The following is a 22,041-nucleotide window of genomic DNA, read 5'->3' as shown; positions in this document are numbered from 1 at the left end:
TAGAGGTTGTTAGATAATGCATGTGCCCTTCACATTGGAAAACATGGCCAACTCGTTGTTGGTAGGATTCAGAGTTGTGCAAGAATTGAGGGACCTTGCAAAATCTCATTGGTTGCGAAGCAAATAGATAAGCATGGAGCTAGCGATGACCCATATATCTTTGTAGAGAAATTTGAATAGGTGTGTGAGGTGAACAGCCTCACCTTGATGACAAGAACGCCTAGGATGTTGGTCTCTGCTTGAGCAACAAGGGTAGAACCTAGTTCATAGGACTTGATGTGAACAAAAAACATCTAACCTAAAATACCTATTCATCATGTGGTTTGTTGAAGCTAGATATAGGGATAACTCAATTAAGGATCCCATTGAATGCTAGAATTGTGGGTAGCTGGACATGTGTGCTTGAGATGCCCTTAAAAAACTGAGCCTTCAAAGGATAGTCAAACGGATCAACAATGTCATGAATGTGGGATAACCCATATGTACCCTGAGGATCCTAAGAGGAAGGCTAGCACCAGTAAGATCATCGTCCTATCTATACCTCTTATGCTCTTTGGGATAGAGATGATTGAAGACACAATACATATACCTATTAATGCCATTACAAGAGTGCAAAGCAAGGAAGATAGTGTTAGTTTCTTAGGATCATCTATCATGGATGGATTTGTGATTAGAAAAAAGAACTCCAAAGAGAGAAAGAAGAGAGTAGTTGAAAAGCCCCTATTGCAAAGTGAAGGGATCACAAAAGAATTGACAAATAAAGTCATGTCTAATGCTGAGAGCACTACCACTACTCTTTATACTGGGAAGGTAAAACCCTATAAATTAAATGAATAACCCAATGTAAAGTGAGAGCTAGAGATAATTGACAAAGTTAGAAAGTAGGTGCAAGAAGCCCAAGAGGTCAAGAAGGCACCAAATCCTACATTATCCATGAGTGAAATGAGGCTATCAAGCAAGCCTTTTGGGACCTCTTCTTGGCATGACAGAATTTCTCTATGTGCCTGATCCTTTTGCTCAAGAAGTCACATACTAGTTGATCTTTCTTGCCCTTGTACATGGTACCTACATATAACATTTGTTCATCTTTAGAGGTGCTTGGTTCTTCTTTGGATTTTGCCTTCTTTTCTTCTTCTAGCAAGGAGGCCTTAATGTCAACCAATTTAAGACTAGGCATGTTGATCAATGTAGTTGACACATTATTATAGTCAGGAGGCAAGCTTTTTAACAATACACCAATACAAATATCTTCATCCATCTTGAGATCAATTCCTGCAAGCTGAGTTAAGAGACTTTCCATGTAGTTTAAGTGAGTTGCAAGAGATGTGTTTGATTTCATATCTAGCCTGAAAAATTCAATTAGTAATCCATACTTAGATGACTTTGATTGTGCACCAAACAAAGTATCTAATCTCTTCCATATATCATTAGATGTTTCACAGGTATCCACATGGTGGATGTAGCTGTCATGCAATTCTAGATTAATGATGGCATGTGCTTTTTCATCATTCTTTTGCTAAGTAACTACAAGGTATGCATCTCGAGGCTTCTTCTCCTTGCCATTGGTAATGGCCCAAAGCCCCTTCTTCATCAAAATGAGCTTGATGCGGGTTTGCCAGGTGTGAGACCCGACCCCTTTGAACCGAACAATTGGAGAGTCTTTTCCCATGCTAGAGCAACAAATCAACACCAAAACACTCAAATTTGAGCAGAAGATTTAATTATATCAAGAGACACAAGGAATATAGTGTCAAATAACACTTGATAAGTGTCAATAGATACTATGCTTTCAGGTACTTGAGTTTGATGCTTTGATGCTTGGATTTCTCCCCTCCTTGTTGATTTGATGGGAAATGCTGCTGGAAACAGCTTCAAAATGGCTTCACTTGATTGACGTTGATCATAACCAAGTTGACTTACAATGTGTTGAAAAACACAAGCAATGGTAGCATAAATTTTCACTATGCTTGATGCTTGTACTTCAGTGAAAGCTTCAAATCTTCAAAAGCTTTCCAAGGCTTGCTTGTTGGATATTGAAATCTTGTTGGAAACTTTAATTATCAGTGGATTAGAGTGGCAGAGGTTTGCTTAAAGTGGCAAGAGAGAAAAAATGAAGGAAAAAATGAGCTTGAAGGTAAGTGGCTATGATTGCCAGTTACGGTTTAAGGACAACAGCTTTATATTTTGGCTGTAGCAGCTCACCCAGTGGACCATTTGAGTTGAAATTTTTTCAGGAGGTAGCGCGTATGATAAAATTCAAAAGCCCTATGGTAGCCCTTGGCATTGTGAGGCATGATGATGGTGCCATTAGTTGAACAGCAGCAAGCTGCTGGCTATGGCTTCCTGCAGTACCACCTCTGAGTAATCTTCTAATATCTCTCTACTGGAGTGGAATTTTCTCAAGACCTCTTAGTTGAAGTAAGTCACCTATATCACAAGAAATTCCATATGATAGCTTGTGGAATAATGCTCAGAGTAGGGAGAGAGAACAGGTCCAATTTACAGCAGCAAAATTTGTGCCAACAAATCTGTGTTTTTCAACAATGTCGGGCTGTATGTTGCACAATGTTAGGCAATTTTGGGCTGGAAAGATGCTCCTTGACCTAAGGAACAAGTCTTGAGAAGAAAGCTCGAAGAGATATGGTTGCTCCAACAGAGGTAGGTAGATGCTGTCTATGGCAACCAAGAGAGATAGAGTGAAGATGGACATGGAAGATGAAGGGTTTATGTCAAGCTGAGCTAACCAAAGATGCCTGACTAGGCTCTGATAACATGTAGAAAATGTCATATCTAGAGCATGGCTATTGAGGTTGAAAGAGGAAGAGTGAGCTCGTGAGGTAACAAACATCAAGACCAAATGTCACACAAGTGAATTAGGTTCCAAGATGGAAGCTTACACTCATAAACACAATCTTGTATACTGGACTAACAATGACATATACACTTTTCTATGGAAGTACAAAAGTACTATGACATTGCATTCAAAAAGAGAGCAAGTACAATGCTTTATAGGAATAGATTAGGCTGCACTTTCCACCACTGTGCATATGGGATTCTGCAACTTGAGCCCACACTACTCCATAAAAAGTTGCTAAGTTGAGTGTGATTGCCAATATCTCAACAGTTATCATATAGGAAAAGTAGAGGTTTGCCATTCCCTAGGTTACACTCCAACTATCATCTCATTTTATACTAAGCTATAGTAGTGAGTTCTTCTTTCTTGAACATTCACTTAATCAAAACTCACTCTTTTTTAAACTTACTCTCCTCAACTCTATTTTTCATATTTTAGAGTATAACCCTTTAATCCTAGAAAATAGCAATTCATGTTAAAAGAACTAATAGTTCATAAGAATGATTTCAAAGTTTAGATATATAATAGTATAAACAAAACCCAACTTATCAATCATTATTCATCATATAATCATCTAAAAATTTATTTTTGTAAGTTGGGGACTCATGTAAGGGATAACAAATAGTATACTCACTTGGCACTTCTAGGTATCTTCGTACATCGAATCCTATAGATGGGATCCTATGATGGAAACTCTTTTAAGAGGAAGAATTTGAATCACCTTCTTTTAGACCCATAAGGTTTTGGGCACTGGTTCATTTTGTACATAAAGCAATTTTACATTGTGTAAAACATTAAGAGAATAACAAATTTAAGTTCCTAAATCCATAAGATTTCCAAAGCTCATAATTGATACAGTATATCATTTCCAGGCCACAACTTGTATAGCATTCATCCTCTCAATGGATGTTAGACAAGTGGAGGAATTCATAAATTCTTGTTCTCCAAATTTATAGTTTGGTGATCTACAAGCCACGTGGTAAACTAGAGGGAAAAACATCCATGGTTCATTTTAGTTCTTTTAACTAGTTAAACCAAGAAACCATGTTTGATTTCTTATTCACTTTGATACCACATATGCAAGGACTTGCTCACTATCCTTAGAGAGGTCCTCAAGTAGTCAATCAAAACTTGTGCTTCCATTAGCAACTCTATCTAGTCCCCTTTTTGGGAACGGTAGACTTAGTTGTGGGATTCTAGCTCTACCTTGTTATAAGGAAATGTCAATAAAGATGCTCTAAATTGGTCATATAATAGCCAATCAAGAATGAGAGTACCCAACATTGCACTTGATTCAAGAAGAGTGTGAAACAAGGAGTTAATTATCAACCTCTGTTGTAGCATAGTTGTACTTCATTCTCTTAAATTAATATTGGTTTGGCTTCTCTTCTAACAAAAGTAGTCACATTAATAACTTCTTGGAAAGTTATGTGCCTTATGGGGTCCACCCATCATTCAACCATTAAGATAGGAGTCACCCACTTTAGTTGTCTAAGAAATTTATGCTACATGCCACGTAGCATACTCCTTTAACACTACTCTTGTAATTTTCCACAAAAGTGGCTACAAGCCACTTTAGTGGTTGTGGTCCTATTTCAATAAATTTGAAATAACATGTGTACATGATACCCAAATTGGATGAGACTTTACCAATATTGTAAGATATAGAATCAAATATTTGAAACAAGTTTCAAGTAGATATTCATTTTCTATAAAAATTGTATTTGCAAAAGTGCATGAAAATTGGTCAAAATAGCACTCAAAAATGCTAGTTGGAGCTCTTTAAAAAGTTTATGGTGTTTAACTACAAATCTCTTAATGGCAATGCATATTATACATATCAAAGTATTTTTCACGAAAGTGTTAGCATGATAAAATTTCTTTTGAGATGATTTTGATTAGAAACATTAAAAGTTTTTTATTTTCTTCAAAAAATATGGACATAGAAAAATACACTTGTTTTGACCATTTCTATTTTTTCCAACTACTATTTTGTGTTGATCACATTTCCCTAGAATTGTTTCTTCTTAATCTTTCTCATTGACTAGAAATGGAATTTTTTGTAGAGGGTCCAAATTCCCACAAAAAGTGGTCTTTTTTTCTATTACAAGACTAGTGTTAAAAAAGAAAAAAGCATGTTGCACAAGGTTCCTTGCTTCCCTTAAGGCACATAGCAATTAGTGAAAAATAATCATATTTATTGGAAGAAATCATAACATCTCACTATCGCAAGAGTGACAAACCCTTCCCTACCTAGGATTGGGACCTTCTAACTTTGCAAGTTTAGGCCATTGTGATCACACTCTTGACCTAGGATGCAAGGATATTCACTATTGAATGACATGTTGAGGTTGCCAGCAACCACCTAAAGAGCTATCCTACACCATGGGGGCACTATTAACTAAGTTCTTGCCCTAAAGGTACTCATACAATCTCTTCTTCCATGACATTATGCAAGGTGGAGTGACTCATCCTATAAAAGATTGACTTATTCCTATACCCTACAAGGTGTCAAGATATATCAATTTGGGATATATCACTTTCATTCTTCTTTTTGACCTTTTTAGTTGACATAAGCATGGTATTGAGGGTTAATTTTATAGATTTTTGCAATGCCATTAATTATCCTTTGTCAACTTTCATCTTTTTGTAATTAAAGAGATAATTCTTTTACTTAATAAGTGACTCAATATCAAAGTTGCATACAAGTACAAACTTGCAATATTAAAGAATGCATGCAAGAAGAATACTAAAACTTTATCATTGAAGAAGAAAATAATATATGAATTAAGAAATATTATTTAGTTGTTTGAGAAGTTATGCTACCATGCCATGTAATACATAGCATCTTCCTTAAAGAAAAATCCTATAGCACAAGGCTCCTTGCAATCTCTTAGCACACAACAATCACTTAAAAACAATCATATTCATTAGAAGTAATTACAACACCTCACTTCCACAAGAGTAATATACTTGTCCCTACCTAGGGTTGGGGCCTTCTAAGCTTGCAAGGTTAGGCCATACGTGATCACAATCTCATCCTAGGATATAGGGATATTTACTATTCATGCTTCCCTACACATAGAGAGTCGTCCTATGCTACTACTAACTTCATTATTTGCCCTAAGGGTACTCAAGCGGTCTCTTATTCCTTACATTACACAAGGTGGAGTGACTCATCCCTCAAGATGGTCTAATTTCCACATCCCACAAGATGTTCAATGCATGTTGGTTTGGAATGATCAATACTTTTTTTCTTTATTCTTTTATCCTTTTCTCATAGTCACAAGCATGGCATTGAGGCTTAATTTTTTTAGGTTTCCACAAATCGTCTATTCATAAGTTTTTCTTTTCTGATTAAACTGATACTTAATTTACTTTATGGGTGATTCAATGTCAAATTTGCATAAGACTACTATTTTTTAATATTAAGGAGTGATGAATTAAGAAAGAGAATATTAAGTATGAATTTCTTGTGCTATGAGTGATTCCATTTTTCTATTGACTTCATATCAAAGTTGAGAACTCATTATGCAAGTGGAAAGCCTAAACAAATAAGAGAGCAGATACATAATTTCTAAAATATGATCAAAGCAAGCATTGAGAAAAATGTAAATGACTACCATCAAAATGCATAATAATTTTAGCTAATATCAAATTTTTAAAGAATAAACCAAATATTTGTAATTGTAGCTTGATAAAAGATGTTGAAAGCCTTCTCTTCCAAGTCATATTTTTATTCATTTAAGAATGTATTTCGTTTTTGGCCAACCCACACGGCCTTAGGGATGGAGACTAATGTTTTTCTCAACAAAGTAGACAAAGCTCAAAAAATGAAGAGTCATTTTGGCCTACCTTCTTATAGTTCTTACATTTGCTAATGAAAAGGGTTAATAATAAGCTATCTCTTAGTTGTCTTGTTCCTCACAGTCATCAGAGCCTCATCATCATAGCTCAATCCTAGCTAACACAATCGAACAATTATTTTTGAGCCTTATTAATACTCCACCTCCTCACTACAATCTAGATATAGAGCAATTCTAGTCCACCACACAACACATTCGAGATTTAGATAATAGCCACACCTCTCTTTCTATGTGTCTTAGTATAGTCCATAGTCCTTGTAGTCTTAGTGTCCTTTCTTTGTTTCCTTTATTCCATCTTCTTTTGCTTCCCTCATTTTTACTTCAAGATCTCTTCACATGTAAAGGCTCACGCAATTTCTAATCTCCCTAACCACCTCTTCCTGCAGTGTGAGGGTAGCACCCACAGATGAAGACTAGACCTAAGCTCTTGCCCTAATAGTGAGACGTACTCAAGACTCTCCCAATGGTATTGACATTGCCACCCAAAACAAATCAAGAGTTGAGTCCATGGGAGAGATACTTGCGCTACTGAGTTTGCAACTTGGAAGCAAAGAAAGTGGTTTTGAAAGATTCACTTGCCAAAGTGCTTATAATTGCCTAAGCTAGAGGAAAGTTGGCAACACATGTGGCTACAATTAATAATATTATTAAAAATTAAATGAACAAAATAATGACCAAAGTGCAAGAGAAAGTGCAAAAGGAAATCAAAATAAAGACATGTCATAGCAAGGATGACAATAATTGTCTTTGTAGAAATTAAGGAAGCCACATTGGAAAAGAAGATTGCCTTCCTTACACATTTATGAGGCCCCGTTAATAGATGGCATAAAGAAATGTGAAGAGCTAAATGGTGAAGACCACCAAGGATGTTCAAAGACATATGCTAGAGACTAAACTAACGGCAATTCTAGAAGAAAAGGGCGTCTAGTTGATGATACCATGGAAAATCATCAAACAAGAAAAGAAACAAGCAACTTTGGAGTTATGGAAGCATGCAAGATTAAGCCAAAGTATTAAAGCAATCGAAATGTCTCAAGGGAACTAATGTATGGATTACAAATGAACTTACACTAGCACAACTCAAAAGTATGATAATGTGAAATTCCCAAGATGAAGGTAGCTAGAAAGGAGGGCAAATGGGTAGCTTATTTGGGTGCAAGAGTCACCATAAAAAAGTTTAGAAAGCCTAAGTACTTATTTTTGGGTCATAATATATTTAATAACTTTTATAGCTTTTTCAATTGGTTTTGTTTTATGCCACATCATAGGTTCCTTTTTATTTAAAGACACCACAAAAGTAGATTGTAGCTAGAACACAATGTGCCTCTTGGTCCATTGCACCTTTGAGGCATCTGAAGAACATCAATCTCTCTCTCTCTCTCTCTCTCTCTCTCTCTCTCTCTCTCTCTCTCTCTCTCTCTCTCTTATTTGCTTTAACTTTTTTGCAAGTTTGTAGATGACGATCTACTAAGGGTTTTCTATGGCACCTTGTGTATTTTGCATATCTTACACTATCTTCTCAATCGTCTCTACCACTAGAAGCAAAGAGTGGATATAATTTGCCTACAATCTAAAGTTTTGTGAGACTTGATTATTGATTCCATCAAGTTTGTCATTTCTCTATATGCTCATGCTTTTTTCCAAAGTTGAAATGAAAAGTGAAAAATCCATTTTCATATTTCAACCACCACTTTCGCAAAATGTATTGCAACTTATTTTTATAGATTTATATTGGTAAGATCAAAGTAAATGAAAATCTAACTGACTGTGACTTTGTTTACAAGATTATTGTTGAAGATTGTGACAATGCTATGTGTCTTTTGTGCTAAAAGCACATTGATCCCTACCTTTTCTTAACCTAATTTTCTAGGATTAGTTTTCTCTATTTCGAGGGGTTATTACTACCTAAAACCATTAAAAAAACTAACACTTTCACCATCTCATATGGAATTTAATTGCATCACTCTTATTTAATACCAGATGTGTAAAAGATGTAATATTATAAAATCCAATAATGAGGTTTTAGGAGAATGCTCCAATTAATAGTAGTTGACTATGACATAGTTGCAAGTGCAAATTGGGAGCTTGACATGGTTACAAGTGCACTTTGTTGCAAATAGATCTCTAACAAGGCTTCCCACGTTACTATTTTATGAGGAAGAAAGCAAGGAAGATGAGAATGAGTTGATATGATCTTAAGAATGCCTACAATATTAACACCCTAAGATTGTCTAACAGCAAAAACAAAGAAAATACCATTTTACGGCTAGAGAAGAAAGCAAGGAAGATGCCTATAAGCTAGCCTTCCCATGTTGACGTATTCTCAAGAATGCCTACAATCTTATCAATATCCTAAGCCTTTCCAATAGCAAACGCAAACAAAATACCAATTGATGAGGAAGAAAGCAAGAGACAATGAGCTAGATCAAAATCTCCCCTAAAGCCACTTTTAGAGCCTATTACACCAACCAAGGTATTGATGCCAAACAGGGTGAGGGAGATAGTAATGGCAGTGGACATGGAGATACTACTGGTGATTCCATCAAATGCCTACATGGGAATGCCAGCATTGACAAACTCTTCCCCATTCATGCAACAATGCATAGCAGCAGAATAAGTCTATTTGCAGTTTCCAAATACAAGCATTTTCAGCTGAAGCATTGCAGCTTTCAGTAATATACTTGTCATGACAAACAATATTTTAAACAGTTAGCTTGTCTTAGACAATGACAGAAAAATCCTTCTGAACTGGTTACAGTTGATGTCATGCCCAATGACAAAAGATATGAAAGCTCAGGCCCAAAATGTATGGGCCAGGAATTGACTGAAATCCACAAGTGATAGTGTGGGAATGTGCAGAGCAAATGTCCAAAGAATTGAGAACAAGACTTCATTACCATACTGTTCTTCACAAGATTATGGTGAAAACCATCATAAACACCCCATATGGAGAGTATCACCAATAACCTAGATCATTGAGGTAATCTTATCAGTTCTCCTTGAGAAAAGTTTTCATGGCATTGTTGATTGCTGAATCACCTACCTGCAATATTGTAATGAAACGTATAATCAATCATAGCTGACATAGACATGTAGTTTGCTAAAAGCAATTTCATTAATCTCCATGGGCAGTTTATACATGCATCTTAAGCATGCACTTGCATCTTTCAGATCAATAATTCACAGACCCTGGTCACATACTTGTTACCTTAAGCCCAATTGCTATGGTTGTACGTAAATGGAAAATCTCCCCTAGTCTCATAGAGCCAGTTCCATTTCCACCACTGATTGTCAGCAATGGGACATTCCTACTCGCAGCTAGATCTGGCAAGTGGCTAACAAGAAGCCTAGGATGGACATCACCTGCTGCTACCACCACCTGTGTGAACCTCAAAACATAACCACGCATCATTGTTACGAAACCTAGTAATATTGCATGAAGGAATACTCTCCAAGCCATTGTTGTACTCCCTCTGTTGCTTTTAAATTAAAGAAATGTAGTCCTGCCATTTTGAATAAATTTTTCTCTTGAATGCATGTGCTTTTAACAATTTCCTAGACTTAGAAGGTTGAAATGTTAGTGTCTAAGCCTGGGTTTGACACCAAGTTTCAACCATGGTGCTTTTTGCTGTCAAAGACTTCACCATTAAAGTGGCCAAACCTTTGATTAAAATTTGGCCTGTCCATCACTCTGTTCAGAATGAGGGAGGTCAAGCATGGAGTAATTTATAAGTTTCAGCATGATATTATGATCATTTTTAGTACACACGCGTTTGCAGGCACAACATGCATGTTTGTGCATTGCCTTTGCATTCAGCAGCTTCAGTCATGTAAGTTCTTTAACAACTATACAGTAAAACAATCAGCATCTTAACCATATGAATGACTTTAATAGCATCCCCAAACACTCAATTATATGAATGACTTTAACAGCATCCCCAAACACTAGACAGTACTTGGAAAACGTTCCCTATATCCCCCCCCCCCCCCCAAGGGGTGCTCATGGCAGCTCTTTGCATCTCTAGCAGTTTGACTTTCACCAAACAACCAACCTACCATGGTTTAAAAATGTGCTTTTATTGTCATCATACATATGTGTTCTCTTCTGAAGAACAGGTAGACGGTGATCATTTGACAAATAAGTGGGAATTAATCTTCAAGCAATATGAAATAACTTGTCAAACTATTCCTATCTTTCCTTTGTCACCAGGTGGATCTACAAGCCTGCTTATTGTCCACTTCACTACAAGCCCACTATTGTCCACTTCATGATAAGGGGTCTTATGATTGCAATGGTGGATATACAAGCTATATTTATGTTCTGAAGAGCATAGACCAACTAGTAGCCATAACAAACCAACATTTTTATCTCACAGTATGTGCACATCAACTACACTTTGAGGCAAAACTTATTGCTTGATACATTTGGACTGCAAGATGTAGCAAAGCTATGGTCTCATTGACACAAAACTTATTCTGGATACATCTGAACCACAAGATGTAGCCATGCTATAGATTCCCAAGATATTTCGACTACAGAGACTCTCTCTAGGATTTGGACAAAGATCATTCATACTCTCCATAGAAGATGGGGGAGGCTGCAAGGTGGTTTTGAAACGATGAGAAAGAGAAAGGCTTTCTTGCAGTCATTGGATCTTGCAGTGAAGGGATCCCAAAACTAAGATTGCAATGGTGGATATAAAGGCCACCTTTATGTTGTGCATTTGTGTAGACCATCTATAAGCCTTAACAAAACAACCTTTTTATTTCACGATATACAGGCATCCCAAAACTAAGATTGCAATGGTGGATATACAGGCCACCTTTATGTTGTGCATTGTGTAGACCATCTATAAGCCATAACAAAACAACCTTTTTATTTCACAATATACAGGCCACCTTTATGTTGTGGAGAGTGTAGACCACCTATAAGCCTTAACAGAACAACCTTTTTATTTCACGATATATGCATGTCGACTACACTTGGAGGTAAAACTTATTGCTTGGTACATTGGACAGCAAGATGTAGCCATGCCATGGATTCCCAGGATGTTTCCACTGCAGAGACTCAAGGATTCGGACAGAAATCATTCATACTCTCCATGGAAGATAAAAGAGGCTGCAAGGTGGTTCTAAGATGAGGAGGAGAAGGAGAGATGCTTTCTTGCAGTCCTGGGATTCAGGCACATTCTTCAGCTAGCCCCTCATATGGTCTGACACTATGGTCCACCAAATTGGCAGTTCACATAACCATTGTATTTATGGTGTACTCAGTTGCTCTACATTGGGCCTTCTTTATATTTCATAATTACCTTAGGAAATTCCCTTAGGTGTCAATAGGAATCTCTTTTCTCGAGAGGAAGAAAAGGTGGACTGCCAGCTGGATCAAAGAGTTAAATCTCTAAAACAGGCCACACATTTAGCAGGTCAAGCAATGCTAGCACTTGACATTCTCCATTTAACACTGCGTACATGCACAAGTCATTTTCCTTTTGGTGTGAGACAGGGTAGTGATTTCTCTCATCATGAATGCCATAGATGAAGGCCTCTGGTGATTAGTGTATAATCAATGCCTGTTCCAATAAACAGACTGACTCAAACATGTACAGTCGTGTCATCCACTTGTTCCACATAGTAATTGCAAGTGACAGCTACAAAATATCACAAACCTGAAGGTGGCTGCTCTTTGGAATCATCCTGTACTTTTGTGTATGTTCAGGGTTCAATCTTGTTTTATCACTGCTTGAATCCGTTAGTACCATATTTTGTGTGGCTGGAGGACCTGGCGGTGCTTCCAACTTTGTATCTGCTTGCACAGGTGGCATTCTTTCTAAAGCTCGAGTCACATCATTAATACCTATATAAAAAAGAGCCTGTTCAAGCACAGATGCTAGGTTATCAAACTGTTAACTGGACCTCTATAAGTTACTTCCATGAAATGTGTACAATATTGACAATCACCATATACTGCATTGATCCCTTTTTACGTAAATAACTACTACTGAAAATCAAAAAGATCCTCCATCAGGGATGTCAATAATATTCTTATTACCCCTATCAGTGAATAACTACAATGCATGTTCCAAAACCAGCCTTCCTTTAGGGAAAGGGTGGTAATGGCCTGACTTAACTCTAATTACAGCAAGCAAATATATTCACATAAACAACATCACCAATTCTCTCCAACACTTGGAAGGGCCCATAATATCTCCTACTGAGCTTCAAATGTAGTCTGTCTCTACCTTTCTTTTTTCAGCCTTGCCTTTTCGAAATGCAACAATACATAATCACCCTCTACCCTATGGTGGCAATCAGCAGGCCTCTTTTGCCTCTCTTGAGACCTCAACAATACATACATAACTTTTGCATAGCCTGCATCCATGTTCTCCACATAATGATCAGCCTCAAAGATATTATTCTTTTGTGTGTAAGATTGGGGGCATTTTCTTGGCACTTTGCACTGTTGAGCTAAAATCAGCATTACATGCTGAATTAGCCTCTTAAACAGCCCCAAAAATGCTTAAGTAATGAAACCCTTAAAGTGCACAGTTCGAGAGAGTTTAAAACGGTGAACAATATAAGGTCCCGAAACTTTCTATAAATAGGTAGGCTACCCTCCATTCAGTCCAATCTCGTTTTTGTGGATTTCAAGCACTCTAGCTTCACTGTCCACACCCCATTTGTGGAGGACATCTCAACCAAGGCTGCGTGACATTGTCTCCATCCATCAAGCACCTATTTCCAACCTCCATCACGCAATCTACATCAATTTCTACTGCATTTTTTGATCAACCACATAGTCTACACTTTGCAACCTGCTGAGCTGATGCATTTGTGATCTCTAGCTGCTGTCCGGACTGCCACATCATCATACCTGCATTCTTACTGCCATCAGTCTGCCACATCATCATACTTGCGTTTTTCTTGCCATCAGCCTGCCATGTCATCATCAGCCTGTTGCATTTGCAATTTCTTTTTTCGTAAAAGGTAATTATATTAATTACGAAAAAAATACAAGATTACTTGATTACAAGATACATGACGACAATCTAAGCCATCATGTGAAGAGGTTCTAAGTACTACAAGTTACAAGGTCAAGGCAAAGGCGCGGAGGAAATTGCCATATGCCAGGGACGTAATCCTCCCTACAGAGCAAATCAGAATGCTGGAGAAGATCTAGCTGCCAATACAAGAGGCCCTTAAGCCTCGCAATATGCTGCTGAACATTATAGGCGGAGTCAAAAAGAAAAGCATTCCGAATGGTCCAATTATGTCAACAGCCCCAATATCGAAGAAAGTGATACATGAGCTTCATATGTGGCTGTGCCGGAGTGGGGTATTTGGGCTGCCCAAAAACCCAATCAAAGGGACGCAGGGTGAAATCAACCACTCCTTGCCAAACAGCCGACAAAAATAACCAGACTTTCTTAGCGATGGGGCAAGAAATAAATCGGTGGCGGGCGGATTCCACAGTTGTGGTGCAAAAGAAACAGTTGCCATTGGAGATTCGTCGCTTGGAAAGAGCTGAAGCAAGCGGAAGACCACCAATCATCACTCTCCAAAGAAAGACTTTATATTTGAAGGGTGTCTTGTTCAACCAGCCCTCCATCACAGTTGCCCTCCACCATGACCGGGATTTATGCAATCCCCATAAAGCATTCGCTTTAGTAACTAGCCATTGATGATCTTTAATCAGAAGATGGTACACTTGGTTAGCAGAAGCTTTGCTTAAATTCAGCCAGCCTTGTAGGTCCCAATCCTGCCAGGGATGATCCGAAGCAAGGGCAGGAAAGGGTTGTCTGCTCTGGAGCACCCTCAAAAGCTGTTCCCATAAAGGCCTATATCCACGAGGGATCCTGAAAAGCCTCCTAGCTGTACGAAATGATATAAGCACATTGCGACTGGCAAGGGTGGCATCTGCAACTGAAGACAAGCCCAAACGTGCCATCCGGTTGAATTGTGGTCTAAGCTCATGTTTACCTTCCCATGAAAGTAAACGCGAGACTGCCAGCAATTCCAATTGAAAAGAGTTAGTAGCTAAGCGATCCTCCGCTGGATGCCACTGAGCCTTCTGGAGGACCAGTTTCCAGGAACATACCAAATGAGTAAGCAGCGATGAAGAAGAACTGAAGAACCACGAATCAGCATTAAGAACATGCCACCAAGAACTCCGGATTTGGGTATTACCATGCAGAAGCCCATGGGCCTCAAGGAAATAACGGGCTATATCGACCCATGGATGATGATCCGAGCACATGGCGCGGAAAAGAGACCAACGGAGTGCCTGCATGTGAGTTTGGGCATCTAAAATAGCTCCGCCACCCATGCGTTTGGGGGTGCACGCATGCGACCAAGAGATCCAGGAAATACCTGCATGCAATGAATCCTTCTTCCATAGCATGAAACGAATAGACTGAGTAAGAGCATTCAGAGTCGTAGTAGTCCAGGGCAACAATGGCAAGAAATATGTGAGCATTGGCAACATAATTGTAAGGGCTACTTTGAGGTGAACATGGAAGGGCCAGGCCTGAGACTTCCAATACATAAACTTAGCCACCATTTTCTGAGAAATCCACTGCAGAAGCTGCTTCGGGGGAACCTCAACACCCAAAGGGTACCCAAGATGCCTGACAATGGAGCTACGAGGAACAACCAGACCCTGCCAGTCCAAGGACTGCAAATCCGACTCCATACAGCTGAGAATGGCTGATTTGAGCGCATTGATACTAAGGCCGGACGCCTGACCAAAGAGACCCCAAACATCCAATGCTTTTCGAAGGTTATCCTTATCCGCATGCAAAATCATAAAGCTATCATCCGCCAGGGATTGGCTAATGAAGTGTTGTCCTATAGAAAGCGACAGTCCGGCCAACTGAGAAGAGGCTGCCATATGAGATAACATCGAAAGAACTGGATGTGTCGCAAGGGCAAAGAATAGAGGGCTCAAAGGGCACCCCTGTCTGACAGAGCGGGCAAGGACAAATGGCTCAGTAACACCTCCGTTCAGCATGACTCACGAAGACGCCGCAGCGCTAATGGTGTAGATTAGACGAGACATCCGAGCACCAAAGCCCATAGCAGACATAAGTTCAGCAACAAAAGACCAGTCCAGATAGTCAAAAGCCTTTTCCAGGTCCAGTTGAATCAGTACTACCTCCTGATGAGAATGCCTTGCATAATCAATGGCCAGTTGAGCATTCAATACATTGTGCAGAATATTTCGGCCCTTAATGAAACCATACTGGAGAGGGTGCACAATGGCAGGGAGATGCTTATGGAGCCGATTCACCATTACTTTGGAAAAGATTTTGTACATTGAACCCATCAAAGAAATTGGGCGCCACTGTGTCAACTTAGATGGCGAAGGAACTTTTGGAAGCAGTTTAATAAGTCCTTCTTTCCATGAGGAAGGCATGATCCCCGTTTCCCACACCTGCTGAAACAAAGCCTGCAATGGTTTCGCCAGTTGGGTAGCAAAAGCCTCAAAGAACTCATTGGTGAGACCATCCCAACCCGGACTTTTATCCTTGGGCAAGTGTAACAAGACGTCCATAACCTCTGCCTCACAAATATCTGACTCCATAGTAGCTTGCATGTCCTGCGGAAGCTGATTGCGGACCAGGTCATAAAAAACCGAACGGGCCTGAGTAATTTGGGCTGAAGGTGGAGAAGTGGAACCGAGAAGGTCGCGGAAATAATTCCTGCACGTATGCACAATAGTCTGCGGATCCAGGATAAGGTGGCCTTCTGCATCCTCGAGTCTGGTCATATTCTCTCGAGCATGAGAGGCGTGGAGAGCTCGAAAGAACTTATGGGTCTGACACGCACTATCTTGCAAAGTCTCCGTCAGATGTTGCAGTTTGGCCTGTTGATATGATTTCAACTAGAACTCTTTAATAAGATCAGCCACCCGCATGGCTAGTGCGAGCAGAAATGCATCATCCGGAGTGTCCACCAGCAGCGAACGAACCAAAACCAGCAGGTCCTCCGCTGCCTGTCGACGCCGCCGACAAAGAGAGGCACGATAGATCCCATACTGCCGAGCAACCCGCTGCACATTAGAGAGCAATCGTTCAAATGACGCAGTGCCCTGAGAGGAGAAGTCCAAGAGGAATCTGTCAATCAATTGCTGCATATAGCCCTGAAAGATGGCATGCTTCAAGTAAGACGAGTTGAAACGCAAAGGGAGTCTCTCCAGAAATTGCTTGAAAGGTGCAATGGGTTGTGCAAGCAGCTTGAGCTGCAGAGGGAAATGGTCTGACAAGGCATATTGCTGCAACACTTTTATTTCGAGCATCACGGGAAGAAAATCATCATTTTGCATGATATATATACGGTCCAACCGCGACCATGTTGTTGCATACTGGGCAGAATGGAAAGTAAACCCTGTAGAAGACGGGTGTAGCCAGGACCAGAGATCTTGCTTAAGAACAGCAAGAGCCAACTCATGCCACATACGACTTTCCGGCGCATCCATTACCAAATGCTCCGATGTGGACTGGGAAGAATCAACACACATATTGAAATCCCCCATGAAGAAGCCCCGTCTGCCAAGTGACAAGGAGGTCTGCAAAGTCTGCCAAAGCTCCCGACAAGATAACGAATCATTCGGAGCATAGAGGCCAAGTAACCATAAGATTTCCCCTTCGAATAAAATTTCAATCACCAAAAAGCGGCCATGAACATCATTTTTAATAAGAACAGGCTGATATTTGTCATGTACAATCATGAGCACACCCGAATAATGCATGGCCTGTGTCCCTGCATAGAACAAACGAAAGCCATGGCAATCCACAACTTTTCCGGCTTCACCGTGACTCTTGTGCTCAACAGCGCACAGGACATCCCACTGATTCTCATACAATACAGTCCACATGGCATGTTGCTTGTGTCGAGAACAAATTCCTCGCACATTCCACGTGGCTATTTTCATGTGTATTCAAAACAAAATCAGGTACGAGGCACAGCTTGCCTCGATTTTACTTTGTCGGCGAGAATATCCAGGACTCCCTCGTCCAAGAAATCCGCCAACACCGCAAAAGAGTTCTGAGGACCAGATTTGGAAGTAGACGGCATATCTGCTGGCTTGGGGTTGGAACGGGGATAACGACGGTCCCATGGGGTAATGACGTTGCCTCTGGTATCAAAAGCCAGCTTAGCAGGTGGACCCTTTGGATGATCCGAATACATTTTCCTGGCGGGCTGAGGACGAGGGGCAGAGGCAACCATAGCAGGAGCAGAGCGCTCGGAAGACAACATTTCCTTCCTGCGCATATATGTACGCATGGAATCTTGTGAGGTAGTAGGCACAGTATTCTCCATGCCAGGAACAACCCTGTTGCCTTTTTTTGCACGTACTTCAACCCAATCAGTGGCACGGGAATCCAGACCCGAAACCTGTTGTTTACCTTTGGCCAGAACTTGAGGCGGGTGGAGAGTATCCAGCGACCGAGCATCACACACCATATCTTCCATGGGCGGCGCAACATGGCCAACATCTGAAGTGTGTTGCTGCTCCGGGCATTCGGCCATAAAATGCCCCAACTGTCCACAGGAAAAGCAATGTCCTGCAAAATTGCCCCATTTCAAACGAAAGTGTAACGGATGCATGCCAGAGCAATTGAGGCGTAACCAAGCAGGCCTTTTCCTTGCAGTATCCCATAACATACACAAGCGGTTGCGATTCACAGCCCTGAGACTGGGAGGGACCAAAACAGTGCCCACAGCGGCCATAGCATCCTTCAATAGTGGCCAATAAACAGCCGGACAATTTTCCACTTCTACCCACACAGGGCATTCACGTTGCAACAGACGCTGAAAATCTGCCATTGGGCGCCATGGAACCACATGAACCAACCGGCGATCAAAAAACAAAGGCAGTTTAGATAGGAGAGCAGCACGGTGCATCTCAGATTTCAACAGGACCTCAAAAAAACCTTGGGACCCAACAAAAATCTCTTCAACACATTCCCCTTGTAGCAGACTGTGCAGCCACTGGTGAATATGGGAAAGCAGTGGGATTCGGCCAGTGAAGAAGAGTATCACAACGCGATCATAAAACACCGAAAAGGAGCGTAGGACAGTTTTTGGGTCCACGGTGGCTTCCAGAACATCGTCAGGTGCAGAGTCAGAAAAGACTTCCTAATTATGTTGAACATAATCGCCAAGCAGAGTGTTGGCAAATTCCAGCAAATGCTCCCAGTCAACATCCTGAGAGTCCACAGAATCCGAAGCAACCTGAGCATAGGAACGATCCTGATGAACACCTCTCTCTTCCGAAGTATGCTTGGTACGTTTACCCGCAGGCTGGATGTTAGGACCAGGGGGCATCTCTTCGGTGCACGGAACCATATCCTCAGGTTCCTCAGCATCAAAATCCCGGCCAAGTGCTGCCACTGTTTGGTCTATGAAATCCAGATCCAAACCAACCATCGTGTATCACGATCTGATCTCGAAGGAGGACTGACGCACGGTGGATAGCGGGAAACGCAACCTTGTCCTCCGCAGTCGTGACCTGTCCCAAGAGGGCGCGTGGCAGGGCACAACCCTAACAGTGCAGGGGCAGGCGATGACAGAGGGGGACAGTCGGAGTCATAGGGCAGGGGCCAGGCGGCAGCCGAAACTCTAACGCGCAGGGCGAAAGGACGAAGCGCAGGCTAAACGCAGGCGCAGAGCTTCAGAGACCGGCGACAGTGCAGGCGGCGGGGCAGGCGGCGGGGCAGGCGACGGGGCAAGCAACATCCACAGGGCCCAGGTCCAACAGCGACGGCAGGAGCCCTGACACACAGGGCGGACGTGCGACAAGCAAGAGCAGAGCCCGCAGATCAGACGGGCGACAGCAGGGCAAAGCACGCAGCCGACGGGCCTCTAGATGCAGGAGACGGGCCTGCAGGAGAAGGCGACGAGGCTGCAGACGACGGCGATAGGGAGCAGGCGACGGGGCTACAGGCAATGGCGACAGGGCGCAGGCGACGCCTCTCTCTCTCTCTCTCTCTCTCTCTCTCTCTCTCTCTCTCTCACGGATACGCGCAGGTGCAGACAGGCGAGGACGAGCACCGGCGGTCGCGGACGAGCACAGGTGACGGCGACTAACGCGGCGCAGACAGGCGACGGTGGCAACTGGTACGGGCGTGTCAGGCGACGGCGGCGACAGACCAGACGGGCGCGGAGAGGACGGGCCGACAGCAAGGTTTCAGTCCCGCTCCCGCCATCGCTCTCTTCTCTCTCCCCCCCCCCCTCTCTCTCTCTCTCTCTCTCTCTCTCTGCATTTGCAATTTCTCTCTCCTTTGCTTGTCTCTGCATCATCCTTGCTGAGTTTGCTGCTGTCAAACATCTTGGAGACTGCCTTGCTGCATTTCACGATCCATCAGGAGTACAACACACTTCCACTCATTACCTCTGCCTTGGTCCTCAAGACACAAGTTCGGGGTACAGTTTCCATTCCCTGCACGGTTCCTTAGTTGCATGAGCATTGTATATTCAGTATTCAATCATTCGTTCAAATTTTCACTATGTTCTGTCTTAGAGTTACCCTAATTTTCACTATGTTAATCATTTGTTCAAATTTTCACTATGTTCTTTGTCTTAGAGTTACCCTAACCCTAATTGTGTTATGTTGAGTTTATGCTTTGTTGTACACTTTCATTTATGTTTTTGTGTTACAACATTTTTTCACATGGTATCAAAGCAAGGTTCTCTTTAACGAAACCTTGACTTTTGGTTTAAAAGCCCTTTGCAAGAAGCAAGAACAATAGAAGGGCAAGATGGCTTCGAATACACATCTTCACCACATCATCATGATGGTTCCAAGCCTAGCACATTGTGACACGACACAGAGTGGGCTTCATAGCTTGCTCCTCCTCCTAACATGGCCAAAGAGTCTTTGGACTACCATGGAGTCCATCGACCATACAAGATCTCACAAGCCGAATACGATCTTAGCCTCATGTATTGAGCTCAACAACAAATTGAAGATACATTTGAGTTTTCCCCTTTAGATTCGGTGCAACAATCTAATGATTTTGCATGAAGGATGGAAGCTCCACCAAGGACTAATCACTTTGATGTGGAAAATGGCATGGAGTACAAACCATTTTCCTCTCTACCACAATCATCTCCATCTCTACCTCTTCCATCTTTTCCATATAGTTCCCCACCTTCATTCACTAATATGTCATGTATGTATATCAATACTTCTCAATCTTTTGAATTTACTTCCTCTTTTCCGCAAGATATTGGTGATGCTCAGGATGAAGAAACTCTTCATACCAAGTATTGGTTCATAAGCCCTGAAGAGATAAGATTTTTCCATTTGAAAAGACAAGCAAAAGTTGCAAGATTCTTTCGTAAGTGCTCCTTTTTCATCTTTTCTTTCAACTTCAACATCTCATGGTCAAATTAATTTTAGTGAATCGTTTTTTTCTTTGTTTGCATTTAATGGACAAAAGATACCTAAATCATTTCCTACTACTACACAAATGACAAATCCATTTATTCCCCCACCCATCCCACCCACTAGTTCCGCTACACCTTCCTTTTAGCCTCCATTGTGCACCTTTCATGTCTTCACCCATCATGTTCCTTCACTCTTAGACACACCTCTTAGGACCTCGTCTTTTCCTAACCTGGGCGGTGTCTCCATGATGGACATTCATTCTCTCATCCACACACTTTCAGTTTTTTCACAGCTTGGGAATGCCACCTAGCCATCATCGAGTGTGAATCAATTGGTACCACAATTTTCCTCCATGGCATTACCTAGTCGACCTTCCGGTCATTTTGTTGTATCCCATTTGATCATTGGACTATGCTTACGTGTCCCAGTGCCTTCACCTCTACTAACACTTAAAGGAAATATTCATGTTCCAGTGAATCCACATCAATCAGCACCCGTTTGATATTTTCAGTCTATTTCCGACTACCCGCCACCACTATCTTCTCCTTATCCATCTTATTCCACTTACCCGATACATGGTTCTTTCTCCTCATCATCCAAACATGCCTTTAATGACAATACTCATTTTAACGAGTCAATGGAACTGGTCTATGACTCACATAAAGCGGTAGTTCCTTCAATTAACACCTGGTCTTTTCACACACACAGTACAGGATGACCAAAACAACATCCCTTTTAGAAAAGCATTTTCTGTGACCATAACTCAATAATTCATGTGCAAAATTGCAATTTGCAAAACTCTATATTCATTGTTCTTATTGTCCAGCATATCCAGAACAACATCCCTTTTAGGAAGGCATTTTCTGTAACCATAACTCAATGATTCATGTGCAGAATTGCAGTCTGCAGAATTCTCTATTTACTGT

The 22,041-nt window shown here is 41.1% G+C and overlaps 1 protein-coding gene across 3 annotated transcripts in view; it reads right to left on the bottom strand.

Annotated features, from left to right (window-relative positions):
• Positions 1-9,152: 9,152 nt before the first annotated feature.
• Positions 9,153-22,041, bottom strand: part of LOC148023199 (Ribosomal protein L7Ae/L30e/S12e/Gadd45 family protein) — a 34,508-nt gene continuing 21,619 nt past the window's right edge. For 2 of the 3 annotated variants that reach the window (XM_087696185.1, XM_087696187.1), the window contains exons 4-6: positions 12,390-12,593; positions 9,929-10,099; positions 9,162-9,763 (exon numbers count right to left, since the gene is read on the bottom strand). In XM_087696185.1, coding sequence (XP_087552311.1) covers positions 9,710-9,763; positions 9,929-10,099; positions 12,390-12,593 — 429 coding nt within the window. In that variant the 3' untranslated portion in view covers positions 9,162-9,709. Of the gene's footprint in view, positions 9,764-9,921; positions 10,100-12,389; positions 12,594-22,041 lie in introns of all 3 variants that reach the window. The other variant, XM_087696186.1, reaches the window with a different exon arrangement.

This window comes from Lygodium microphyllum, chromosome 16 (assembly GCF_053477565.2).
Source record: "Lygodium microphyllum isolate KBCC chromosome 16, Lygodium_microphyllum_v1.1.10, whole genome shotgun sequence".
NCBI lineage: Eukaryota > Viridiplantae > Streptophyta > Polypodiopsida > Schizaeales > Lygodiaceae > Lygodium > Lygodium microphyllum.
This window is presented reverse-complemented; position numbering and strand designations above follow the sequence as displayed.